We start from the raw sequence: 23,112 nt of genomic DNA, 5'->3' as shown, positions 1-23,112 counted from the left end.
CATTGACAGGCCAACACTCAAAATTTTTTTTTATTTTTTTTCTAATTTGTATATCAGTATTATACAATTTAAAAAAAATACACTGGTTTCGGCCATTGACAGGCTAAAACCAAAAAAATCATTGTTTTTAACCCTGACACAATTATCAGACAATCATGGGTCCAAAATACGAGTTGGTTCCGGCCATTGACAGGCTAAAATCTCATTTTACTGTTCATATCAGGTTATTTTGGTGATTGTTTTTAAACCTGAGTTATTTTTGTAAATATAACATTTTTTAGACTATTTAAGTAAAACAGCCTAAAAAGCTCAAATGAAATACCGATTCAATGGGACCAGCTTGATTTCCAAATATTTGATCAAAATTAAAATCAAAGATGTTCTAAGTTTGAAAATTAATGTCTAGCCACCATAAATATATTGAACACTGATGTAGAAGTTTTTAATTATTGGGAGTGATGATGATCTAGTTTAACAAATAGATCGTCACATCCAAATCCTCACCTCATAAATGACATAATGCATTAAATAACTCAATTATTGAGTGAGGTGTCTTGAATTATTGCGATGGTTATATAACCAAGTTTATGAATTTTGTATCCAGGATTATCCTTTGTAATTATAGCAACCAAATAGTATTTGAAGGCCAACCTGGACAATAAGCTTTACACGATTCAGTATGAATGAATATATCTAATATTTTGAATGCTAATGCAAGGGAAACAACCAAAAAAAAAAAGAACCATTTTATCTATTATTAATTTTATATTTTTTATTAAAAAAATCTATCATTTCAATTTTATTATAGATTATTAAACGTGTTTAACAAAATTATTCAAAATATTAACTTTTAGTTAGTTTAATCTTTTCAATGTCTTCATTTTACATTAAAAGTATTAAGAAAGCCCTTACATTTAGAGGTAGATTACGTTTTGACCCCTCTATTAAAAAAATAGATAAATAAATTCTTATACATTTCAAAACATGCAACTTAACCCCTACTTTAAATTTGGTCTGCTAAATGATAATGTGGAACGTTACTTTAAATGATTAATTACTAATTTGATCTATTTACTATAGCTAAAATATCATTTTGATTTTTTTAAAATTATTAACAATAATTCTAAACAATTTAAAATAAATCTTAAAATAAATATAAATTGTTAAAAGATATATTTAAAATAATGTTAAATTTAAAAAAAAAATTCAAAATATATATGTAAAACAATCTAAAAATCTTACAAAAATAAATCTTAATTTTTTTTATCGAATTATCCAATCAAAAGTAGAAATCATGACCTTTTTACAAAACTTTTTTTCCCTGTTTTACCAAACCCAGAAAAATAAAAGTAAAAATTCAATGCTTGATTGAAGCTATAAATAAATAAAAACTTTATTTAAGAAAAAATAAATAAACTAAAAGTTTTGATTACTCACTTTCAAGTTTCTCATGCTTTCGTTAATTCTTAGTTTCATCTTCATCGTTCATGCTTCCAACTAAAACGTACATGAAAGTTTATTTAATGTTTACTTTCTTCTACTTTGGCGAATACTCGTTTTCACATCTCTTGGTGGTATGTAATAACTGTTATAAAATTTTGATTACTCGTTTTTGCATCCCATCAGCTATTATAAACATTCCCATTTGAAGATTTTCTTGTTTAATACCCTAAGAAGCTTTAATCTTTAAGTTACTAGGTTTAACAATTTCTAGATTTTGAATTTTTAATATAAATTTTTAGGTTCTTAATAAGAACTCCGTGGGTTTTGAAATTTTAGAATTAGTGTTTCAATTTATGAGAAGAAATAAAAAGTAAAAAATGAAATTTTAATTTAAAATAAAACCCTAAAGCCATCAAGTCATCTCTAGAGATGAAAAAGTAGCGCAAGGAGCTCATTGACTTCATTTTCTTCTTTATTGCTAAATATGTTGTTTATTGTAAATGTGTTGTTTCTTTGGTTTGATTGTATTTCAATAGTAATAAAACAATGGTTTTATTTAAATAAATGCTTTTAGAATTGCATTGGAGAGCATTTTCAACAGATAAGGTTAGTGTCTTATTGCATTAGATAGTTTTCATCAAATCGAAAATTTTATTGAAGATGAAAATATCTCCCTATTATTGAGAGTGAGATCAATTTTTCAAAAAAAAAATAATGATTCACCAAAAAAGAATTTATTTGAATGTAACATTTGGCTTTAATAAATCTAGATTTGATTTTGTTTTAACATGATTTTTAATATTTTTAATTATATTTAAGATTTTTTATTTTTTAAAATTATTGGTAAGAAATTTTAAAAAAATTAAAATGGCTTTCAGCTATAATTCAAGGACTAAATTAGTAATTAATCATTTAAAATAACATTCGACATCATCATTTAAGAGATAAAATTTAGTGGAAAGACTAATTTACATGCTTTGAAATATATTAAGATTAATTGATGCATTTTTTAATAGAAAGATCGAAACACAAATTACTATTAAATACATATGCTTCTTTGATACTTTTACCTAATTTTACCATTCCAACCCAAACAATAATAAGGCAAAGCCCAAACAATAAACATGATTAGCGCAACTCGAACTCAGGTCATACCTGGGGCGTTAAACACTCTTGACCGTCAGATGAAATTCGAAATTATATTATTGAGTATGTTATAGTGAAATTGTTGTATTTTAAGATTTGAAATTGAAATTACGATATACTTCATTATTACAGCTAACACTATAAAAATAAAAGACACAATATACTCTATTACTACAATCTCAGCTGTGAACAGACTAACACTAAAAGACGTTTAAGTTATGAAAATCCAAATACAAAGATACAACATTGACAATGCAGATGGAAAGCATGGACCACCGCTTGATTCCAACCAACATGTGCATTACTTCACTAACTGCCAACTTTATGTCAGTTTCACTCATATTTCATCAACTTTATACTTTATTATTACCCATAAATACCAATTTATCATGCTCATAAATAGTTCGTTTCAATCATAATTGTACTAATATCAATTTTTAATTAATTAATTTTTATTTCGTAAAATATATAATTCAATGTTTTTTAAAATTAAAATTACCACATATAATCATCATGAATAAAATATTAAAACAAAAGAATCATAGCTACAAACAAAGTGTGACGGTCCCAACCTTCAAGGACGTGAGAAGTAGCAAAGAACAAATCACAGAGAGCAACCAAGTTTACCGAATAAGGTCAGTGAACATTGGAGGGCTTTTTGGTCAATTCAGAGTGAGATTGGGATAACGTGGGCACCTCTGAGATAAGGAGACGCGGCAGCCGTCTTTGGGAAAGATGGTCGGGCAATACATGATTTCATCACAGCCCTCGGTTCGGTGTCGCTTGAAATCGAGCACCGTGATGAACATGGCAATAAAAAACACCAGATGATTCAAGGCGTACCTTTGGCCCACGCATTGGTGGGGCCCAGCACCAAAAGCCAGGTAGTTTCGTTTGAAAATCACCTCCTCTTGCCTATCCTCCGAGAATTGCTCCGGTTCGAACCGATCCGCCTCCGTGAACCCTTGGAAGGATGATTCGTAAACCGAAGGGAACACAATCGTGCCCTTGGGAATCGTGTACGACTCGGTCAACGGGAAATCCTTCATCGCAATGTGCGGTACTAGCGCCGCCGGGGGCTGATATCTTATAACCTCACGCGCCACTGTTTGAGTGTACTTCATTTCCCTCAGTTGCTCTGCGCTTATTAAAGTATCCGACTCCGGCGACCAAATCCTTGACACTTCCTCTCGAACTCTCCGGAGAACATCGAGATGAGAGTCGAGGAGGGTCACCACCCAGAGGAGCAACGAAGTGGAGGCGTCTTGAGCGGCGAAGAGAAAATCAAAGAGGTAACTGCCGATTTCTACGTCGCTAGAGAGAGGTGGCGCCGTTTTGGACTCCGCTATTTCTCTAACAGTTTCTTGCATCCAAAAATCAATTAAACAAGAAGGCTCGTCTCCTTCAGACATCCTCTTTTTACTTTGAGTAGCATAATCACTAAGGGTTTCGACTAATCGCTCAACGGCCAGCCTGGCGTTTCGGAACGCGAAATCGGGGAGATCAAACGGGAGCTTCATTAAACGTGTATTGAATAGATTATAATCGTCTCTGAACTTTTCCCGAGCTTCACGAGACAAATACCTGCCCACGAAAACAGTTTGAGAGGTTTCGAGATTCATGTCGCGAGCTAAAAGGCGGAGATAAATCGGCTTCCCCGGTGATTCCGAGGAAAGACGCTCCCACGACCGTAAGTGTTGGAGAATAATAATCTGTTGCAATGTAGTATAGGTAGAAAGAGCCCTAGGAGTGAAGTTAGGAGCGATTTGATGGCGAAGATCTTTGTGATCCTGTCCGAACATATAAATCATGTTATGTTCACCGAAAAGTTTTTTACCAAAAGGGTGTCCCACAAGTAAAAAAGCATCGGGTCGGAGGTTAGCGAAGATAAGGTGGGAAAGCTCGGTGTTTCGGATAAAGACGATGAAGCGACCGATGATATAATTAACAGAAAATCCAAGAGAAGCAGCCAAATCAGCTTGAACTTTCCAGAAGCTTGTTGGTTTTGTGGTTAATGAAATGGCGTTGCCCATAAAAGGCAAGATGATATTGGAGCCAGGGACATTTCGCTTTTTACGCAAGTAAGAGATTTGTTCTACGAGAAGAAAAAGAAGCAAAAAGGTGACAAAAAATGGGGCAAAAGGCGAAAGAAAGGATAAATAAGATACCATTTCGTCTGGGCCCGCAGAGGAAATTGGGGAAGGCAGAAAGAATATAAATAGAGGGAATCGATGGTCAAAGCAGAGAAAGGGAGGGGAAGGTGTTGAAATTTCTGTGTCACTGAAGTCATCAGCTTCATAATCATTATATCTTTTGGATGTATTATTAGTCGTTTGTACTCATATCTGACATGTTTAGAATAATAAAATTTTAATCTATACTCATTATTTTACATTTTGTCAAACACAGTTAAGGTTTTTTTTTTTACATAACTAACTAAAATGGTACACCACCCCGATTAATTATGGGAATGGAGTGTTTGGGATAATATATATGCGACACCACTCTTAAATTTTAACACAAATATTTAACTGTTTAAAAAAGTACTTTTTTTAATGGTATAACCTTATTATTGGCATTTTAATACATAAGGTAAATATGGATTTGGGTGACAATGCGCATGGGAAAGACTGCACCAATAAATTTAGATAGTGGTGCCCATGAGAAGGGGGCACTAATTGTTATCCTATTGGATTCATGTTTCTTGAATGCAGTGCTAAAACAATAGTAAACGTGGAGCAATGCTTCGAGAAGCTTGTATTGAAGGGAATTTGTTTCTATATGTATATAAAAAGTAGTTTTGTTCTTCAAATTTTCAGTAATATATACAACAATATTAGATGCTATTTGCATGTGGGTCAGTTCAAAAACTTTAACTATGTAGTGGGGTTATATTATATATACATCAATCATTAGGAATTTTAGTTTCTTAACTTTTGAATGGACACAATGATTCCTCATAAATGATGGTGATATCACTAAAATAATTATATAAATTTGAAAGAGTAGTTATGATGTGAATTTATCTAATTCTTTTTAAATAATAGGATAATAGTTAGTGTCGCTTTTCTCATAGGTTATTAAGTTTTTCTTTCTTTAAAGCCTGATTAGTGAACTCCGAACGACGATTGATATCATTGATTAATTCTCATTGACAAGTGGAATAACATACCTTAGATTAAAGTTGTCTGACTGTCAGCGTCAAATATTGGAGAAGAAAATTATTTGGATTTTAATTCACAAATTTATAACGTTCAAAACTATTTTATAAAAAAAAACTAAACCATAAAAAAGAAGAAGAAAATAAATGGTTGATTGATGCACGTGATGTAAACAAAAAATACTATACAATAACGATTTTAATAGTCGAACGACTTAAATAAGAATTTTTAAAAGTAATTATTTAAATTTAATGACATATTATTACTTTTATTAGGGAAAAGATTATAAAATGACCGTAGTTGGAACATTTCTCTTTCACACATGTCACGACTTTCATTATGGCTGGTTACTTGTATCTTTTGGCTGAACTTATTTTCCTTTTATTATGCTTGTACTCTTCCATAACCTTTTTGTCAACCCCAATGACCTTTCTTAATGACAAAACATCCTTAATAATTCATCCTTTCCTAAAATTTCTATCAACCAATGGAATTTAATTTCTAATTCTTAGTTTCTTTGTTGCCTCTTTGAATTTAATGTGGTCAAGCTGCCGACGGTTTGGCAATAAACCTAATAAAGATTCTGGTCTTTTCAAAGTTGATTTACAAAATTCAGAAACTTAATTAAATTGATGCAATATTATTTAAATCATTATGGAACACATGCATTGCACCTTTCCGTATTCAACTTAATCAATTAAATTTGTTGATAAAGCCCAAGCAAAGTCAAACTAATTAAATAAATATGTTTCTGCAGGAAATCGAGAATTTTATTGAAGTTGAAAATATCTCCCTATTATTGAAAGTGAGCTCAATTTTTCAGAAAAAAAAATCATGATTCCCCAAAAAAGAATTTATTTGAATGTAATATTTGGCTTTAGTAAATCTGGGTTTGATTTTGTTTTAACATGATTTTTAATAGTTTTAATTATATTTAAGATTTTTTATTTTTTTAAATTATTGTTAAGAAATTTTAAAAAATTAAAATAGCTTTCAGCTATAATTCAAAGACTAAATTAGTAATTAATCATTTAAAATAACATTCCACGTCATCATTTAAGAGATAAAATTTAGTGGAAAGACTAATTTACATGCTTCGAAATATATTAAGATTAATTTATACATTTTTTAATAGAAAGATCGAAACACAAATTACTATTAAATACATATGCTTCTTTGATACTTTTACCTAATTTTACCATTCCAACCCAAACAATAAAAAGGCAAAGCCCAAACAATAAACATGACTAGCGCAACTCAAACTCAGGTCATACCTAAGGCGTTGAACACTCTTGACCGTCAGATCATCATATGAAATTCGAAATTATATTATTGAGTATGTTATAGTGAAATTGTTGTATTTTAAGATTTGAAATTGAAATTACGATATACTTCATTATTACACCTAACACTATAAAAATAAAAGACACAATATACTTTATTACTACAATCTCAGCTGTGAACAGACTAACACTAAAAGACGTTTAAGTTATGAAAATCCAAATACAAAGCTACAACATTGACAATGCAGATGGAAAGCATGGACCACCACTTGATTCCAACCAACATGTGCATTACTTCACTAACTGCCAACTTTATGTCAGTTTCACTCATATTTCATCAACTTTATACTTTATTATTACCCATAAATACCAATTTATCATGCTCATAAATAGTTCGTTTCAATCATAATTGTACTAATATCAATTTTTAATTAATTAAGTTTTATTTCGTCAAATAAATAATTAAATGTTTTTTAAAATTAAAATTACCACATATAATCATCATTAATAAAATATTAAAATAAAATAAGATAATATCATATTTGGTATTTGTATTTTCATAAAATGTCTAATCTAGTACTTTGAAAATGCTCCCTGAATTATTAATATATTTTTTATTATGATACTCGATGTTAACACTGTTAGTAAATTGTTAAACTAACCAATAAAAATTAGACACATAATTTCTTTTCTAAATCATTAAATCTACGTGAATAATATAATATTATGTGAAAAACTAAATAAAACAATAAATAAATAAATTAAAACAAATAACTAAACACATGGTTAATAAAAGTAGTAGATACTAAATTTGCATGAAAGTATATGTACTTCCTTGAATAGTAAAAAATATTATTTTTAATGGAAAATTATTTGGAAAAGACGGTCATTTACTTAAACAGAGAAGATGATATTTTTACTTATGTAAGTTTAGTATTTATTTGTTTTTTAAATTAGTTTTTCTCATAATGGAGTTGATAAATTGAAAAAAAAATATACTTGTTGAGTTTTGATTAGTTGGTTTAACAATTCAATAATGATGTTAACATTAGGTACCATGATAAAACATATATTGATAGTTCAAGTACCACCACTTTCAAAATATAAGTACCAGATTATACATTTTATGAAATTCTAGATACTAAATGCAACATTATCCCAAATAAAATTGAACTCAATCAAATTCTACATAGATACAACACAGGAGCAGGAAAAATGTTTTTCGTTTGCACTTACATTTACATAGCTTAACCATAGGATTCAGAATTTTACATCATTTGGAAATTGAAAATATACATCATCAACAACAACTAAAAACAGAAAAGGGAAAAGCACTAAAATAGGTTATTTAAATCCAACAAAACAACATCCTCAAAACCCTCATCCTAAATTGCTTCTACATCCTCAAGCTATTGAAATTGGTTCTATAAGGTCCTTTCATTACTAAAATTAAAAAAAAAAAAAGAATATAATTTTTTTATTTTGAAGTTTTTAAAGCTTTTATAAAAAATATCATTCACATTTTCTTTCTTTTTTTTGGTTTTACTAGTTAAATTAATAGTTTCAATAGTAATTAACTCTATTTGAAAAAAGAAATTGTTTAACTCATTTCCCTTGCCTTTTTTTACTTCTCACCTACCGAAAAGAAAAAAAGAAAAAAGAAAAAGGGAAATCCCTTACCTACCAAACACTGTAAAAGATATCACTAAAACTAGAATTTTTATTTTATTTTAATCATACCTAACATGGATTATATAAAGTTATAAAACACCAGAGACTAAATTGAAAATAAATGTTTTTAATTTTGAATATTGAGGTCCCCGTAACACATGACATGGTGATTGCCTGTGGTGCAGTTTCAAGTAGAGTATAAAAAAACAAATAAATGGAGAGAGAACGAACAAAAGCAAAAGGGGAAATGCCAAGTTGTCATAGATTTAAAAAAAAACCAAATGGCTTCAATTACATGAACCAAAAAAACTTGTAGAACTGTAAACTCTGATTCATCCTAGGTTAACTAAGGGTCACAGTCTAAGGCTCATGTTACAATCAGCTTCACAGGGTTGAACTTCAACTTGAACTTGCATGCATCAATTCCTACCTCTTCCATGTCTTGTCTTCTAAACCACTATGGCTACGTTGCTCTAACTCTTTATTGTTCTGACATACGTGCCTGACAATTGTGTCCAACACGTACTTGAACATGGATATGGAAATATAACTTTCCAAATACATGAAGAAATCAGAAAAACAAAATGAACATACCGTCATCCATATCCGGCACTAATACCTAGGTTCAAGTAACACCATAAAACAGGACCAAATGTAAGTTTTGGAAATATTCGGGAAATGAGAACACCTTTTATGACTCTTACTAAGGGAACAAAATCGAGATGAATGAAAATGATGACACATATCATGCCGATATAAGGCCCACATAACCAGCAAATAAAGCCAACACACAGGATACAACATATGCACCAGCAACAATCACTGGTTCTTTGACCCCGCCTAATTCCAGATGATGATGGAAAGGTGCCATTCTAAACAAGCGGCGCCCAGTTCCATGCAAGCGCTTTGTTGTTCGAAAGTATACCACCTAATAAATACACAAAGTCAGTTATGTTTGAGAGAATGGATGCAGTCGAAAGAAAAACATTCATCCCTTGTTGCAGCAATGATGTATCATATAGAAACCAGGAAAGATGACCCAATAATACATCAATGACCATGCACTTTAAGTTAATGACTTGGAATTCAAAAGAAAATAAAAATACGAGCAACCAGTAGGTAAGTGTTGGAAGGTAACTGAGGGAATATTAGAATACATGGTTGGAATAAATACTGATTCATGAATCAATTATTAGAAGCCACTGAAATGAACATATCTTGATGCAAATTATATACACTTGGTATTTGTAAGATTTTCAACAAAACTGGACGAAGAATCAGACATTTAACTGACAGGGTACCTGCAGAATAACAGATGATGCTTCGAAAACAAAGATACCAGATGAAAGGAATAAGGGAAAGAACATTCCAGTACAAGCAGCCATTGCAGCTAATGCGCCACCGAGGGCCAAGGATCCAGTATCACCCATAAATACAGATGCTTTGTATCGGTTGTGCAAAAGAAAACCAACACAGGCCCCAGCCATTGATGCTCCAAATATAGCAAGCTCTGATTGGGATTCAAAATAACATTCAGTGTTGAAAGAGGATAAGGTAATACTTACAAAACAATAAATGAAGATTAGAATTCAAGACCAAATTTTAGTGTTTCACTAAGATGAAATAACTGATCATTGCAACAATATCATTTTAAAATTATGATAAGATGGAAGATAATAGAAGCCAAAAACCTTTCAACAAAATTCCAGTATGTCATCCAGACGAAGCAACTTGGAAGTGCAATCATGTGACATAGAAAAAGTTAATTGTTGCAATGACCAAGAGATGAACTTTATTTGGGACCTCAAAAAAACTATGCAGCTCTTTCCCGAAAACGGAGAAAATTCCCCTCCCAACTAATTATATTGCTTGTTCAAACCAAACCCATACTAACCAGGGCATACTGGAAGCACTGCAATTGACATTCCAATAAAGGCTAATGCAGCAGTCCCTCCAGCCAGACCATCAAGACCATCTGTTAAGTTAACCCCATTCCCCATGGAAACAAAACAAAATGAAGTCAACAATAGGTAAACTTTTCCAAAGCACACAAGGCCCAGTGGAGCAGGTAGAGGAACCAGCATTTTCCTGCATTAAAAGGTAATAAAATGATCTGAGGAATGCCAAATATACACTTGAACAAAAATAACAAGAAGTAGTTAAAGGATAATCTAAACCATGTGGAATTAAAGCAATGAGAGGAGAAATGAGAAAGACCAAATGCTAGTTTAGGAAACAAGGAATCATTCATAAAGGCCCCTTGATGGACAAGAAAAAGGGTAGTCTATAACTTTCAAAATTCTGTTCCAGAGAGAACACAAATTTAATTTACACATATTGAGATTCATTACTCAAGTGCTAACATTCTGCATAACAGTTCTTACAAGGATCCGTGTTTTTAAAATTTTTTCCTTGTGTATATTAGGAAAGAAAAAAAGGTTCCATTACTTTATATAAAGAACAAAGGAATGTATAACATGGTTTTCTATCAAAGAACTTAATAAATTCAGTAGGGCCTAAACCTTTTTCAAGTAGCAAGTTAACAAAACTAGGTTTTTTTTTTTCATATTTCCCGACACAATAATAGGTATGCAGGTTACACTAAGATAAACGTGATAAGATTAGTTACGAGAAGATATACATGCCATAGGGTGATGACAAATTTGTAGCATTCAACCAAAACGAAAACCAAATCCCAACAGAAACCTGCAATGATAAACGGCTAGAAATTAGTGGACAACTGGGGTAAAAATGAACTTATGTGGCAACAAGGATGAACCATAAATGATGAAAGAAAGAGGCAAACAAAAACATAGGTACCTCCAAAAATAGCCTCAGCCATGGAGATAAGCCATTGCTGCGTTGCTTAATGACGCACAAGGCATCATCAAGTAGTCCAATTGTAGCAAATGCTAAGGTTGCTGCTCCGGCTGCGGCAACTTCAACAGAAGAAAAACCAGTCGCAAAATTCGAAACAAATAGACCAACTGGTAGAAAGAAAAGTCCGCCCATAGTTGGGGTCCTCTGCTTTTTCGAATGTCTAGGAGGACCTTCTTTCCTAATTATTTGATGGAACTCAAGAGTCTTAAGATAAGGTACACAAATGTAACCTGCACATGCTGCCAAGACCAAAGATAGGAAAAATGGAGAGGTCAAGTAGAATTGTGACAAGGGTAGCCTCACAATTTTCCAGCCACACCAATCAACAAGTAAAAGAACGGATGTCAGGAAGATTATGAGAATCAAGTTGTTCAATAGCCCAACGTTTATCCTGAAATCGATTAACTCAAACTATCAACAAAAGCCTCCCACAAAACAATTAGTGATTCGTTTACCCAAAAACAAAATAATTGAAGCTCAATGAGTGGGTCAGAGCTTGCCTGTGTTTCTTCTGGGCTCTTCCAAGCGAAAAAAAGCGACGGGAAGTCAAGGACCGCATGGATACAGAATCATCAGCTGAGACAGGAGGCAAATCCACCTCAGCCAAAGGGTTTAACACGATTTCTCCATCGCTATATTCCCCATCACTGGATGAAGAAAACATATAGGCTGCCACCGAATCGTCAACAATCCAGTCATCAAAAGAAGAAATTCCCATCGAGTCCTGGAAAACATGACAAAAACTCTCCAATTACGAGACCCAGTTCAGAAACCATATTGATTAGCGAAATGTCATTACTTACATCATCATTGGTGGCGCTAAGCTTAACGTGGTGCCGGAATCGTCGACGTCGCTTTTGTGCATTTTGGGATCGTTTTAACTGTAGCTTGAGAGGAGAGCAGAAAGTGGAAGCGACGCCGCGAAACCGAGATGATGAAAGGAAGGCGAGGCGAGATGTTGCGAGGACAGAGGTGTGTCGTTTCGGGGATCTAGACAGTCCCGAACAGGAGAAATGTTGTAAATTCAAAGAAAAGGAATAAGATCTCATGACTATTTTAGAACCAAATCACGCACACTCGCTACAACAACAATAAAATAATTCATTCCAACCCATTCCACAACAACAGCTACCAAATTTTTTTTTTGTCAAATACCGGACCCGTGAAGGGAGGCTGCCGGTAAGGGTTCGGATGGGACGCGCCCTTTGAGAACGTGAAGGGAACATTTAAATATTTGGAGATGTTTCAACTTGCCTGGGCTGGACTGGATTCTATGCCCCTTACTTTGGACCTGCCCCAATTATTTAAATTACAAACACTCATAAATATTTAATATTCTTAACTATTTACATTAAAATATTGACATAATTAAAAAAAAATCTTATTCTAAGAAAAAAGTTTTAAAAAAACTAAAGAGTGCTGAGATTATAAAGATAAAGAGATCAAATAAAAAGTTATACTTTCTTTTAGTAATCACTGTAAATAATAATAAATAATTTAAGTAATGTTTAGAAAACCGTTTAATAATTAGATTTAAGTGTAATTGTTTGTAATTACACAATGATGACATATTTAAATAATTATTATAGTTAACGAGCCTGCTAAATTGGATATATTTGAAACACCCTACTTTCTAATTCTTAAGAGGGTAAAAGCTAAAATAATTATACAAGTAATTACATTCAATTTTAAATTAAAAAAAATATATTTTTTATACAAATTTAAGTTTTAATTTTTTATATTATAAGCATAAACATGTATGAGTATTTGAAATGGTTATGGTCAAAGATTTATTATATTATAAATCTTAAAAAGAATGTTAAAAAAATAATTAGTGTATTTTATAAAATTATAACAAAAAGTATATCATTTAAATATATGGTTAAAAAATTACTATAAAAAATTGAAATATTATAAAAATGTTGTAAATATTATGGCTTAGAAGCATAGACATTACTTATATATATATGTATTTACGCTATATATTATAAAAATAATGTTTATTTGTATAAAAAATGTTAAATATTTTTTATAAGTTATTTGTTAATATATTTAAAGTTATAATTTATATTATATATTATAATTTTATACTATTTTTTTACATGATTTACATATTACTGAAGAGGTTTTCACAATCCTAAAAAGATTGTAAGTGCTAGTCATGCAAATACAAAAAGTTTTTTATACCATATAAGTGAGTATAATACCAATTAAGAGAATAGACATTAGATGCGACTCACGAACTGTTTAATTTAAGACATTCAAAAGTTCAATATGTGATTAAGAGGACATTTATTGTTCTTAAAAAAATTCTTTATTAGCAATTTCACTTTAGCATAACATAAAAATAATAAAGTCGAATCTTATTAACATGCTACATACTTCATAACTTCATTTATAGGTGAATCTAAAATTATTCAAACTTCGAAGAATACATTAAAGAAGATTTTGATAATCTTTATGATACAATTCAAATTTAGATGATAACAAACTTGACTAATGACAAACATTTGACGAAAATGAACTTAAGTTAAATATTAAAGAAGGAATAACCCAACAAATATGACACTAAAATAATTACATATGATATTTTTATTTTTATTTTTATTAGTAATAGTATTGTAAACCATTTTTTTGGGCCAACATAATGCAAATAATCATTTAATTCAAAATTTTATTACTTGTTTAGAATTTTTTTATCATACTAATAATTTTTTATAGTACTTAAAATTATTTATACTACAAAAATGACATAAGAAATTACAATGCAATTACACTTTTTATCTTTGTAATAACAATAGAGTGTAATTATTACCAGAATAATTACACTTTCATATTCAAGTACTTTGCACTATTCAAACAATCCGACAAAAATTCAAAATGCAAATCTAGCCCTGAATTTATTGATTAACTATAAGAATTTGTCAAGAAAACTAATTTGATTGATTGGGACTATAAATCACATGATGGGAAGAGCCTATATAATAATTAGACTCCTTTCATTTACAAATTTACGAAATTATTATCTCATTTGATGACAACTTAAATTTTTTCTATGAAATCCCTGTGTCATTCCTAGAAAAAGCAGTGTGTATTCAACTACCATACGACAACAAATAGAGATTTAGCTCTCATTGTAAATTGAAACCAAGACCACTAAACAGATTCCGTTTACTAGGCAGTTTAAGAGCAGTTAATTTGGTTTCAATAGAAAAACAATAAAAATAAATAGAAAATACATGAGATCATCCTGATTCAACTGCAGCAATACATTCAAGTTCTTGCGGTACACTCCTATTGACTGGTTTAGTTAACATCAAATCTAAAATTGTTAACCACCTTTGTCTCCATGAGTAAATATTTCACATACATGGGAACAGATATTGTGTTATCGAGTCACCGGTTTTACTTCTCAAGCTATGGCAATAAGTTACCTAGTTCTTTTACATAATAATCGTAATCAACAGAGCAAAACAAGAGAAAAGAAAGCAAAAGGGAAATGATTTTAAATCATATAAATATATTCAGACGACAATAAACTATAGCTACAAGTTTCAGAAATTCGAATATCAAGGCAGATGCTGTTACTGACAGCCAAAAACAGCACCACCTGCAGCTTTCAAGTATTCAAAGAACTAAATATCAAACATTATAAGCTATGATGAATGTCATGCTCAGCTGTAAAAGCTATGCCGTTCTAATTCACCAAGAAAGAAAAGGAGAACGCTTCTTTCAATACTATTGATCATAGAAAGGTAAAGTTCTAACTAAAGAAGTTTTGACATAGGTGCTTATAATCTCCATTCGAAAGAAAGCCACACTATGCTGGTGCTAGGGACATGGATTTCCTGTCCCTTGATAACATTGGGAAAGAGAACAAAAGACAAAGTATAAGCACAAAATACTAGGTCTAGTTGATGAAATTTTCGACAATCATTTGTTGATGTTAAGTTGGAGTTATAAGAATAGAGAATGAATCAGAAAGTAGTAGATTGCCTATTCATTCAGTCAAACAAGTCCTCAGATGTTCGGCACATCACAAATTGGGTGCACCAAGAAAACATCAAAGCTGAGACCGGTCATAAGTACCTGCTGTACTTCATCACCTTCATCTCTATTCAAGATAATCTCTCTTTATCTATTGCTTACAAAAAAAGAAAGTTCCAGATAGGATCTTCTCTGTTAAAAAAAAAAGGCATAAATAAACTTCCTGTACAGTTTAGCCTATAATTTTAGATTAATAAATAAATTTATTCAAAGACAAAAAGAGCAGAGGTTGCAACCTTAAAAACTTTACAGCTTTTTGATGAAAAACAGCACAATATCGACAATCCCTTCTGCATGTGTCGCAGAATAAGGAAAAGGGTTCCATAGGTGAATGCTTGTGATAGATTTGAAGTTACAACCTAACTAATTTACTGGTTGGCTGCTATGCGATGAAATTTATTCCACTCGCATGAAATACCATCCTCATCAGTTCTACTTTCTTCAATGGAAATTTCAAAAGTTCTGATATAATATTGAAAATGAGAGGAAACTACAAGGCACGGTGAAGACACTGCCCCTTTCTACTTTTTCTTTTTTTAACAAACAAATACTGTCAAGGTAAATGAAACAAACAGAAATTAGGATACAGCTAGTTAACAAGCTCTTACCATGTCGCTTCTCACTTGTACAAGAATTTTATGATAAACTGCCCTTTCACTGCAAGCTACAAAATTCACAGATTCGACAACATACCTATGTGCAGTTGTTAATTCCTCAAATAGATCAGCTAAAACTTATTTTTATACTATCTGTCTTCATCCATAAGTTACTTAAAAACCAAATCCAAGCCCAGTTTCTTAAATCTTCTATCAGTGAAGTTAAAAATTGCGACCCATGTGAGATATCATTATCAACTTTAACCCTTTTTATGGTATTAGCATAATAGCTCCATCTCCTTGGTGATTGGAGAGGTCACTAATCATTTCCACGCAGCAAAACCAATCAAGGCTACAAGCCTATAGGCGTTAGAGGATGGTATAAGCACGGTTACATTCTTAATGCTAACAAATAAATAAACAAAAGAAAACCTCAAATCAAGCGAGAACTGTGATTATTTACCCTAAAACCTTTTTTGTTCTTCTTAATCGGACACGTGATATACTTACGCACGTTTTCATCGCTACAATAGTATTCCAGCTACAAGAACATGAACATAAAAATAAAGAATTAAAGATAAAAAAAAAGCTCATCTAAAAGAACATAAAAACAATGAAAAAAATAAATAACAAAATAGGCAGAAAGCAGCAATCTAGGGTTTAGATTTCAAAGCAAGCGCAACAATCGCCTACGAGGTCTCCTTATTCTGACTCTGACCCTGCTCATGGTCGTGCCTCCTCTTCGGACGGCGGTGATGGAATCTCCTCTTTTCCTTTACTTCTCTCCCGCTCTCTTGTTTCTTCCGCTCGGTGGGAACCCTTTAAAATGAAGCGGTAAATTTAAGTTTGAGCCAACTCAAGGATGCTTGGTCAAAGGAAAATTTTAACCCTGGGCCTGGCCTTTTATTGGGCAGGATGATGAATTACTAAACTCTGGACCTATTTGTTAAAAACGACTTATACTGGATATAAATAACCCCTTCGTGCTTGTAAGGTTTTGGGGTTTAATTTTAAAGAAATGGAATTCCATTACTTCATTGTTGAATTCGAATATCTTAATTTTAATTATTCAAGTGCTTCATCGGGTTTAATTAATATGAAAAAATTGTATTAAACTTTTAATATAAAATATTTCTACTTTGATTCATGTTTGTGTTTTAAAAATAAAACTCAATTTGAATTTTGAATTCGAGTCAACTTTAAAGTTTCTTGTAATGACACCTATAAATTAATGAAACACTTTTGCTTAAATTAATTAAGAATTTTGCTTAATAATAAATAAGAAAATTTAATTGATTCTTTTTTACAGTAATTAAGGGACCCTTCAGCCCCTTCTAAAATTTATTTGGCTTAATTATCTTTGCTTTAATATAAAAAAACATCAGCAAATGGAACTAAACTCATTTTCATTTCTCAAACGAAAACGTGGAAAGAAGAGGACATTACAAGCAACTTGGGATATTTTAGCCTTAAAACCTTACATAAAAAAAGCAAATATTAATCTACCCTTTACTTAAGGCACCCAACTCTAAACCAAAACCAAAAGGTAAGCCCAAAAAGAAAGTCCAAGCCCTAACAACATTTGGACCTCATTTATACTTGCCCATGAATACCACACCCGAACATCGTCCACCACCGGACCACATAGTGAGCTCATGTCATCGGTTCTTGTATTGTAATACACACTGTAGAACGCGATACGTGTCCTCTCCGCCTTGGCTGTGAAGTTCACACTAGCAACTTGGAAGGTGGAGTTAGAGTCAGGCGTGTAGTGAAAATTTTGTGCCTGGTCCCCTGCAAACGCCATTACAGCCAGTGGTTCCTTGCATTTGTCCCCAGCGTGCCCCAAAGAGAAGGTCAAGCTATATAGCTTATCTGGTTTGGTTTCCACCATTTGAGAAATGATGCCTTCCTTGCCGGAAACCAACTCCACGGCACGTTTGCCTTCTGGGACAGCATAATGGTTGGAATCAATGTATCGAACCGCCCTGGTTGATTCGACCATCCATCCTGGTAATGGGGATGTCTCTTCGTCAAGGTTGGTCGGAAGCAAGACACCAAGAGATACATTTTGGAACATCCAAGGGCCAAATTCAAAGCCACTGTTAACTACTGCATTGTCTGAAGAAAACATAAAACAAGGTGAAATTCAATCAACAACGTAGTGAAAAAAACATTTCAAAATATTCATTCCGGTTCCTCGAGATGTAGAAAATATAAAGTAAATGTTTCCCGGATATATCACACTTGTCAGAAACAAAAAATTTAACAATTATTTTACTCATGGCGAGAAAAAAAAAGGGTTAAGATATGAGTGTTAAGGTGGGTTTGGATGGGCGATTAGGTATGGTGCGGTGCGTTTTGTTTACTTTTTGTCTCACGCTACAGTATCGCTACAGTATCTAATCTAATCGCCACCACTATTTTTACACTAACCGCAAGTAAACGCACCGCCCATCAAAACTCACCCTTAGACATGGTGAGCAGTGACCACAGTTGATTGGACGGTTCAGAGTATGAGAAACATATACGTAATTTATAACCACCACCACGTAACATAGATTTGTAAAGTTGGTGGCTTGACTGGAGTTTTCGTATTAATGATCATACCTTTTTTTGTCTTTTCCAATGCTGCTTTCTGTTAGGGCAAAGTTACTACGCTGCTATTGTAATTGTAAATAAGGATATTAAATCTAGAGCTAACATTTTCCACATTTTGCTACATTCAAAAAAAAAAGCAGTCCCTTGGCTCATCTTCTACCTAAGAAAACCAGTATGTAATTTGTTTGACTTGTTGTTTCTCCATTGAAGTCCAACTTTACTAGCAATAAAATTGTTACCTCTACTCTAGGGTAAGATCCAGCATTTTAGGGGAGAGGGGTCCATGAATGGAAATAAGTCGATCGGCTAGTACCTCCTTAGGACAATGATCTTTGAATTTTCTCGGTACCTTATCTTGAAAAATAGTACCTAATCCCAATGCACAATTTGAGACTACACAACTCTCACTATTACAACAAGCTTCACACGTTTAATGTGACCCATAATGTCCCATACCAAAAAAGTGAACGCAGTAACTACAAAAAAAAACAAAAGGAAAAAAGAAAAAAGAGAGAGAAATTGTATAGTGTTGTTTACCTTTGGGCTGATCAGGGGTAACAAGTTTTTTAATGGCAATATCATCAATGATGGGCCCACATTCCGGGTCATCTTCCATACCGGTGTTCCGGAAAATCAACGGCACTTTATCCTCCTCTGCCTCGAATGAAATCGAGTAAGGGTCCCACCCTTGGACGTTGTACAATGTTTGGAGGTCTACCGACTGTGAAGCAGGTGGCACGGACACATTCAATGACTCAAGTTGCGCGCACGTGCGGGCCGCACTGAAGGTAACTGCGTACGTGGACCCTTTCTCCACCGTTACTTCTTGGCTGATCTCTGCGTCATTACCCAATCTAACGGCTTTCGAGCCTCCGGGCACGATGAGGAGCATCCCTCCGCTCACTTTTTCCCCAGACGACACCAGCTCCACTCTGCCTTTTGTTCTCCAGCTCGGGATCTCCGTCGGCCCATCCGCTATTGCCTCGCTTGGGAAGCCGTTCGAGGGTCGTGCCTCGAAATCACCATTTGCCACCAATCCTTCACAACAAAATACAACGAATTTATGACCAACTTAGGAGCATTTTTTTGGTACCATAAGAGTTAAGTTTGATAGACCAAAATATTAGGTAAATTTTAACATATATTATAAACCTTGATTACAGCTCCAATAGAATCAAATCTTAGGCTTATTTACACAAATTACAACATGGGGCTGAATTTACACATTTATGCATCAATATATTGCATGGGTATTAACAACCAAAAGCTAGTAGGTATACTATAGGAAGAAAATAAATCTTTGGATAATATCTATCTTGGTTACTAGCTTCAAAGTGGAGGCCAACTCATGCTCGTGCGCTAATAAGATAACGAAACTTTGTCACAGAAAAATAAATGAAAAGTACTCAGACTCGCATAAAATAAGCTGCAAACAAAAACGAAACTATAATTATAAAAATAAATATAATAATGACCAACGTATTTATCAATCAGTATTCGACATTTATTCTCCAAGCCTGTAAATTATCATACAAGTTGGGGGAAGGGGGAAATGAAAATGTCGATGGTGGCCGCATAGAGGCCGTGACTAGTACCATCCAGCTTGAAACACGAGCCAGTGATAACCTTGTGGGGCCTACCCACCGTTTCAGCCATTATTTTCTACGCTAGTCTCCTCTACTTTGACTCCACAATAGAAATTAAAAAAAACCCTGGTAGAAATGCGTTCCAATTTTTTATATAGGCCAAGTAGAAATGCAGGCTTACGACTGTGAATGCGAATCTTTTACGGAACAGAACTAAGCTGGAAATTTGGACGATGCACTAAAAGGACAAGGATAATATTGCAGAAACAACCCTTGTCTTTTGTTAAACTAAGATTAAAAAAAAGATGTAATTGGCATGAATATATGTTCCTCTTTGGTCATTTCACTCACCTTAGAACAAGGCGAAAAGGGAACATGAAGGACTCATTCGTCAAAATCCTTAACTCACTTCTTTTCTATTCTATTCTATACCAACACACACCTTTCCCACCTTTTACTTTTTGACGTAGCCACATTTATTTTTTTCTCAATTTTCTTCTATTGTTTTACTATCGTTTCTTACTTGAAAGAATAGACCTTGGAAGTTCAACATTTGCCATTAAAGAAGCTACCAACTACCAAGCCATCCAGCTTGGCCTTAAAGTTTGCTACTAGTAACTATGACTTTGGTATCTAAATATAGGTTGATGCTATAGCTTTCGGCCAATTGATCACCTATGGCTTGTGCAAAATGCTTTTAACCCCACCAGACTGAGTGATAATGTAGTTGACAACCGACAATGACTGCCAAACAAATTCACCTAAGGGTTTAAAGCTTCCTCACTACTCACTAGTAAAGAAATAATAAGCATTTAGAGGAATAACAGGCTTGCATACTTAAAGTGAGAAAGGATCTCCAAGAAACACTCAATTATGGTGGGACAGATAATGATACAGTGGAGTGCTATATTTAAAGTTTGTTTCAAAGTATTAACAGTCACTAACTGCATGCATGATTAGACTCTTGAATTTAGAAAAAGAAAAGAATAAAAAGAACCAAAAGATCTTAAACATTTAATGGCCCACGTTTAGACTTTTCTAAAAATAAATAAAAATAAAATCAGCTTGAGTTGTAGTATAAAGTTATCCAGGTTAGTGCTGGCTGAGTAGGAGCATAAGTAAAGCTCACTCTTTAGTCTTTACTGAAAACGGCGTCGATCTGATGGCTTTATCGAATGAACAGAGTAAAAGATATTATGGAGTTTACTTGGAAAGAGAAGAGAATCTTTGCAGGAAATGAGGGAATTCATGTGGGCATTTGCAGCAGAAAATGGATAGAGGATTTGTCACTGAAATATATGGGCATTTAATTGCAGTCCGCTGGTGTGAAAAACCTAAGTCTATTAATTGTTTTTTGAATGTACCAAAAAAAAAATTGTTCTTTGAAGGGATCAACAAATGACAAGGAATGGAAGAACTAAACCTCTTTAAGCCAAACAACTGAAATCCAAATCACATGGGAATTTTGTAATAATAATCAAAATCACTAAAGCTTATAGACAACCAAATCCCCAACATACGATAACTCCCCTCCCCCCGAAAAAAAAGACTGTAGCTAGCTAATGCAATTAACACTTTTAACAGATCTCCTGCATAACAAAAGCCCAGGGAAGCATAATCCAAAAAGAACCAATGCAAGAAGTCGAAAAGATGTTCTTAAAAAAAAGGCAAAAAGGGAAATGAGGTAATATGTATGCAGATGGAGAATGATGGAAGAAAGGAGATGAGTACTTACCATCTTCAGCTAGAGCTAGAGTAGAGAAATGAGGGAAGATAAGCATAAAAAGGAAGAGGCATCTGTTTATTGCGGAGCTTTCGGCCATCGTCTTCTTTGCCAAACTCTCCTTCGCACTTCTCTGGTAAAAGGGCTTGAGTCTCTGTTGTGATGAGAGATTTGAGACAGAGCAGGCAGGGTCTTTTTATCCACGGATTCCAGTACTATATCGTCTTTTTCTTCTTAACTAGTTAGTACCATATCGTCTTTTACACTTTAGCTTTTCCAGTTAAAGCAGTTACCGTATATATAATTTTTATTTGATCGCTGTTACTTCGTTACTTTGGCCATCATATTTTCCTTTTCCTTTATTTTTTGTCTGAGGTTTTAGGTGTCCTGCAATTATATTTAGTTGTCGATTAAATTTGAACACTTTTTACGATGATCAGCCAATGAGACATTTGTTCTTGTCGGCGGTTATAAGAGTTTGAGTTTTTGAAGTGTTATAATTTGAAATTTAGCTTTTTAACCTATTGTTAATTTGGTCTTTTTAGTTAAATCTGATTTTTAATATTTTAAAAAGAGTTATATGAATTTATTACCTAAACCATTAATTATTGAAATACAACCCTTTATTTACAATCCATGTGTACTCTAAGTTCTTTTTAATTAAAAGTTGTATAAAATTTTTTTATATATTTTTAATTTTTAAATTATTTGTTGACATAACATAAAAAATTAATAATTTTAAGTTACCATGATGTGCACATGGACTGTAATGTGAGTTGTCACGTCAACAACGATAAAATTAATGTTTTAATCACCATTTTCGTTAAAAATAATTTGACTCTTTTTAAAAAGTTAAGAGTCAAATTTAGCTAATAATAATGATAAGCTGTAAAAGTAACATATTTTAATCTCATTCTTAATGCATTTTTAGATGATTAATGATGTAAATTAGTGAATTTGAGGCTTCTAATCCTT

At 32.8% G+C, this 23,112-nt stretch overlaps 3 protein-coding genes and 1 long non-coding RNA gene across 4 annotated transcripts; all 4 read right to left on the bottom strand.

Annotated features, from left to right (window-relative positions):
• Positions 1-3,014: 3,014 nt before the first annotated feature.
• LOC107905878 (cytochrome P450 710A1) lies at positions 3,015-4,975 on the bottom strand. Its single transcript, XM_016832657.2, has one exon. The coding sequence runs from the start codon at positions 4,758-4,760 to the stop codon at positions 3,252-3,254; it is 1,509 nt and encodes a 502-aa protein (XP_016688146.1). The 5' UTR covers positions 4,761-4,975; the 3' UTR covers positions 3,015-3,251.
• Positions 4,976-8,936: 3,961 nt separating this feature from the next.
• Positions 8,937-12,859, bottom strand: LOC107905879 (phospho-N-acetylmuramoyl-pentapeptide-transferase homolog). The gene is made up of 7 exons (XM_016832658.2): positions 12,388-12,859; positions 12,085-12,308; positions 11,525-11,975; positions 11,346-11,410; positions 10,599-10,792; positions 10,006-10,214; positions 8,937-9,632 (listed from the first exon to the last, which is right to left on the bottom strand). Exons 1-7 carry the CDS (start codon positions 12,631-12,633, stop codon positions 9,450-9,452), a joined length of 1,572 nt encoding a protein of 523 aa, XP_016688147.2. The 5' UTR covers positions 12,634-12,859; the 3' UTR covers positions 8,937-9,449.
• Positions 12,860-15,087: 2,228 nt separating this feature from the next.
• On the bottom strand, positions 15,088-17,215 carry LOC107905880 (uncharacterized). Its single transcript, XR_001686626.2, has 2 exons — positions 16,691-17,215; positions 15,088-16,587 (listed from the first exon to the last, which is right to left on the bottom strand). It is a non-coding gene; the product is annotated as an uncharacterized lncRNA (long non-coding RNA).
• A 401-nt stretch (positions 17,216-17,616) lies between these two features.
• LOC107905882 (uncharacterized) lies at positions 17,617-22,493 on the bottom strand. The gene is made up of 3 exons (XM_016832659.2): positions 22,150-22,493; positions 19,366-19,866; positions 17,617-18,348 (listed from the first exon to the last, which is right to left on the bottom strand). Exons 1-3 carry the CDS (start codon positions 22,235-22,237, stop codon positions 17,756-17,758), a joined length of 1,182 nt encoding a protein of 393 aa, XP_016688148.1. The 5' UTR covers positions 22,238-22,493; the 3' UTR covers positions 17,617-17,755.
• Positions 22,494-23,112: the final 619 nt, after the last annotated feature.

The sequence above is a fragment of the Gossypium hirsutum genome, chromosome D05, assembly GCF_007990345.1.
Source record: "Gossypium hirsutum isolate 1008001.06 chromosome D05, Gossypium_hirsutum_v2.1, whole genome shotgun sequence".
Lineage (NCBI taxonomy): Eukaryota > Viridiplantae > Streptophyta > Magnoliopsida > Malvales > Malvaceae > Gossypium > Gossypium hirsutum.
This window is presented reverse-complemented; position numbering and strand designations above follow the sequence as displayed.

Coding starts and splice junctions, on each gene's coding strand:
- LOC107905878 (XM_016832657.2), bottom strand. CDS start 4,760: ATGGTATCTTATTTATCCTTTCTTTCGCCTTTTGCCCCATTTTTTGTC.
- LOC107905882 (XM_016832659.2), bottom strand. CDS start 22,237: ATGGCCGAAAGCTCCGCAATAAACAGATGCCTCTTCCTTTTTATGCTT. Junction 19,867..22,149: donor TCTAGCTCTAGCTGAAGATG/GTAAGTACTCAT, acceptor TTTGTTGTGAAG/GATTGGTGGCAAATGGTGAT. Junction 18,349..19,365: donor TACCCCTGATCAGCCCAAAG/GTAAACAACACT, acceptor TGTTTTCTTCAG/ACAATGCAGTAGTTAACAGT.
- LOC107905879 (XM_016832658.2), bottom strand. CDS start 12,633: ATGAGATCTTATTCCTTTTCTTTGAATTTACAACATTTCTCCTGTTCG. Junction 12,309..12,387: donor TTAGCGCCACCAATGATGAT/GTAAGTAATGAC, acceptor CATGTTTTCCAG/GACTCGATGGGAATTTCTTC. Junction 11,976..12,084: donor AGAGCCCAGAAGAAACACAG/GCAAGCTCTGAC, acceptor AATCGATTTCAG/GATAAACGTTGGGCTATTGA.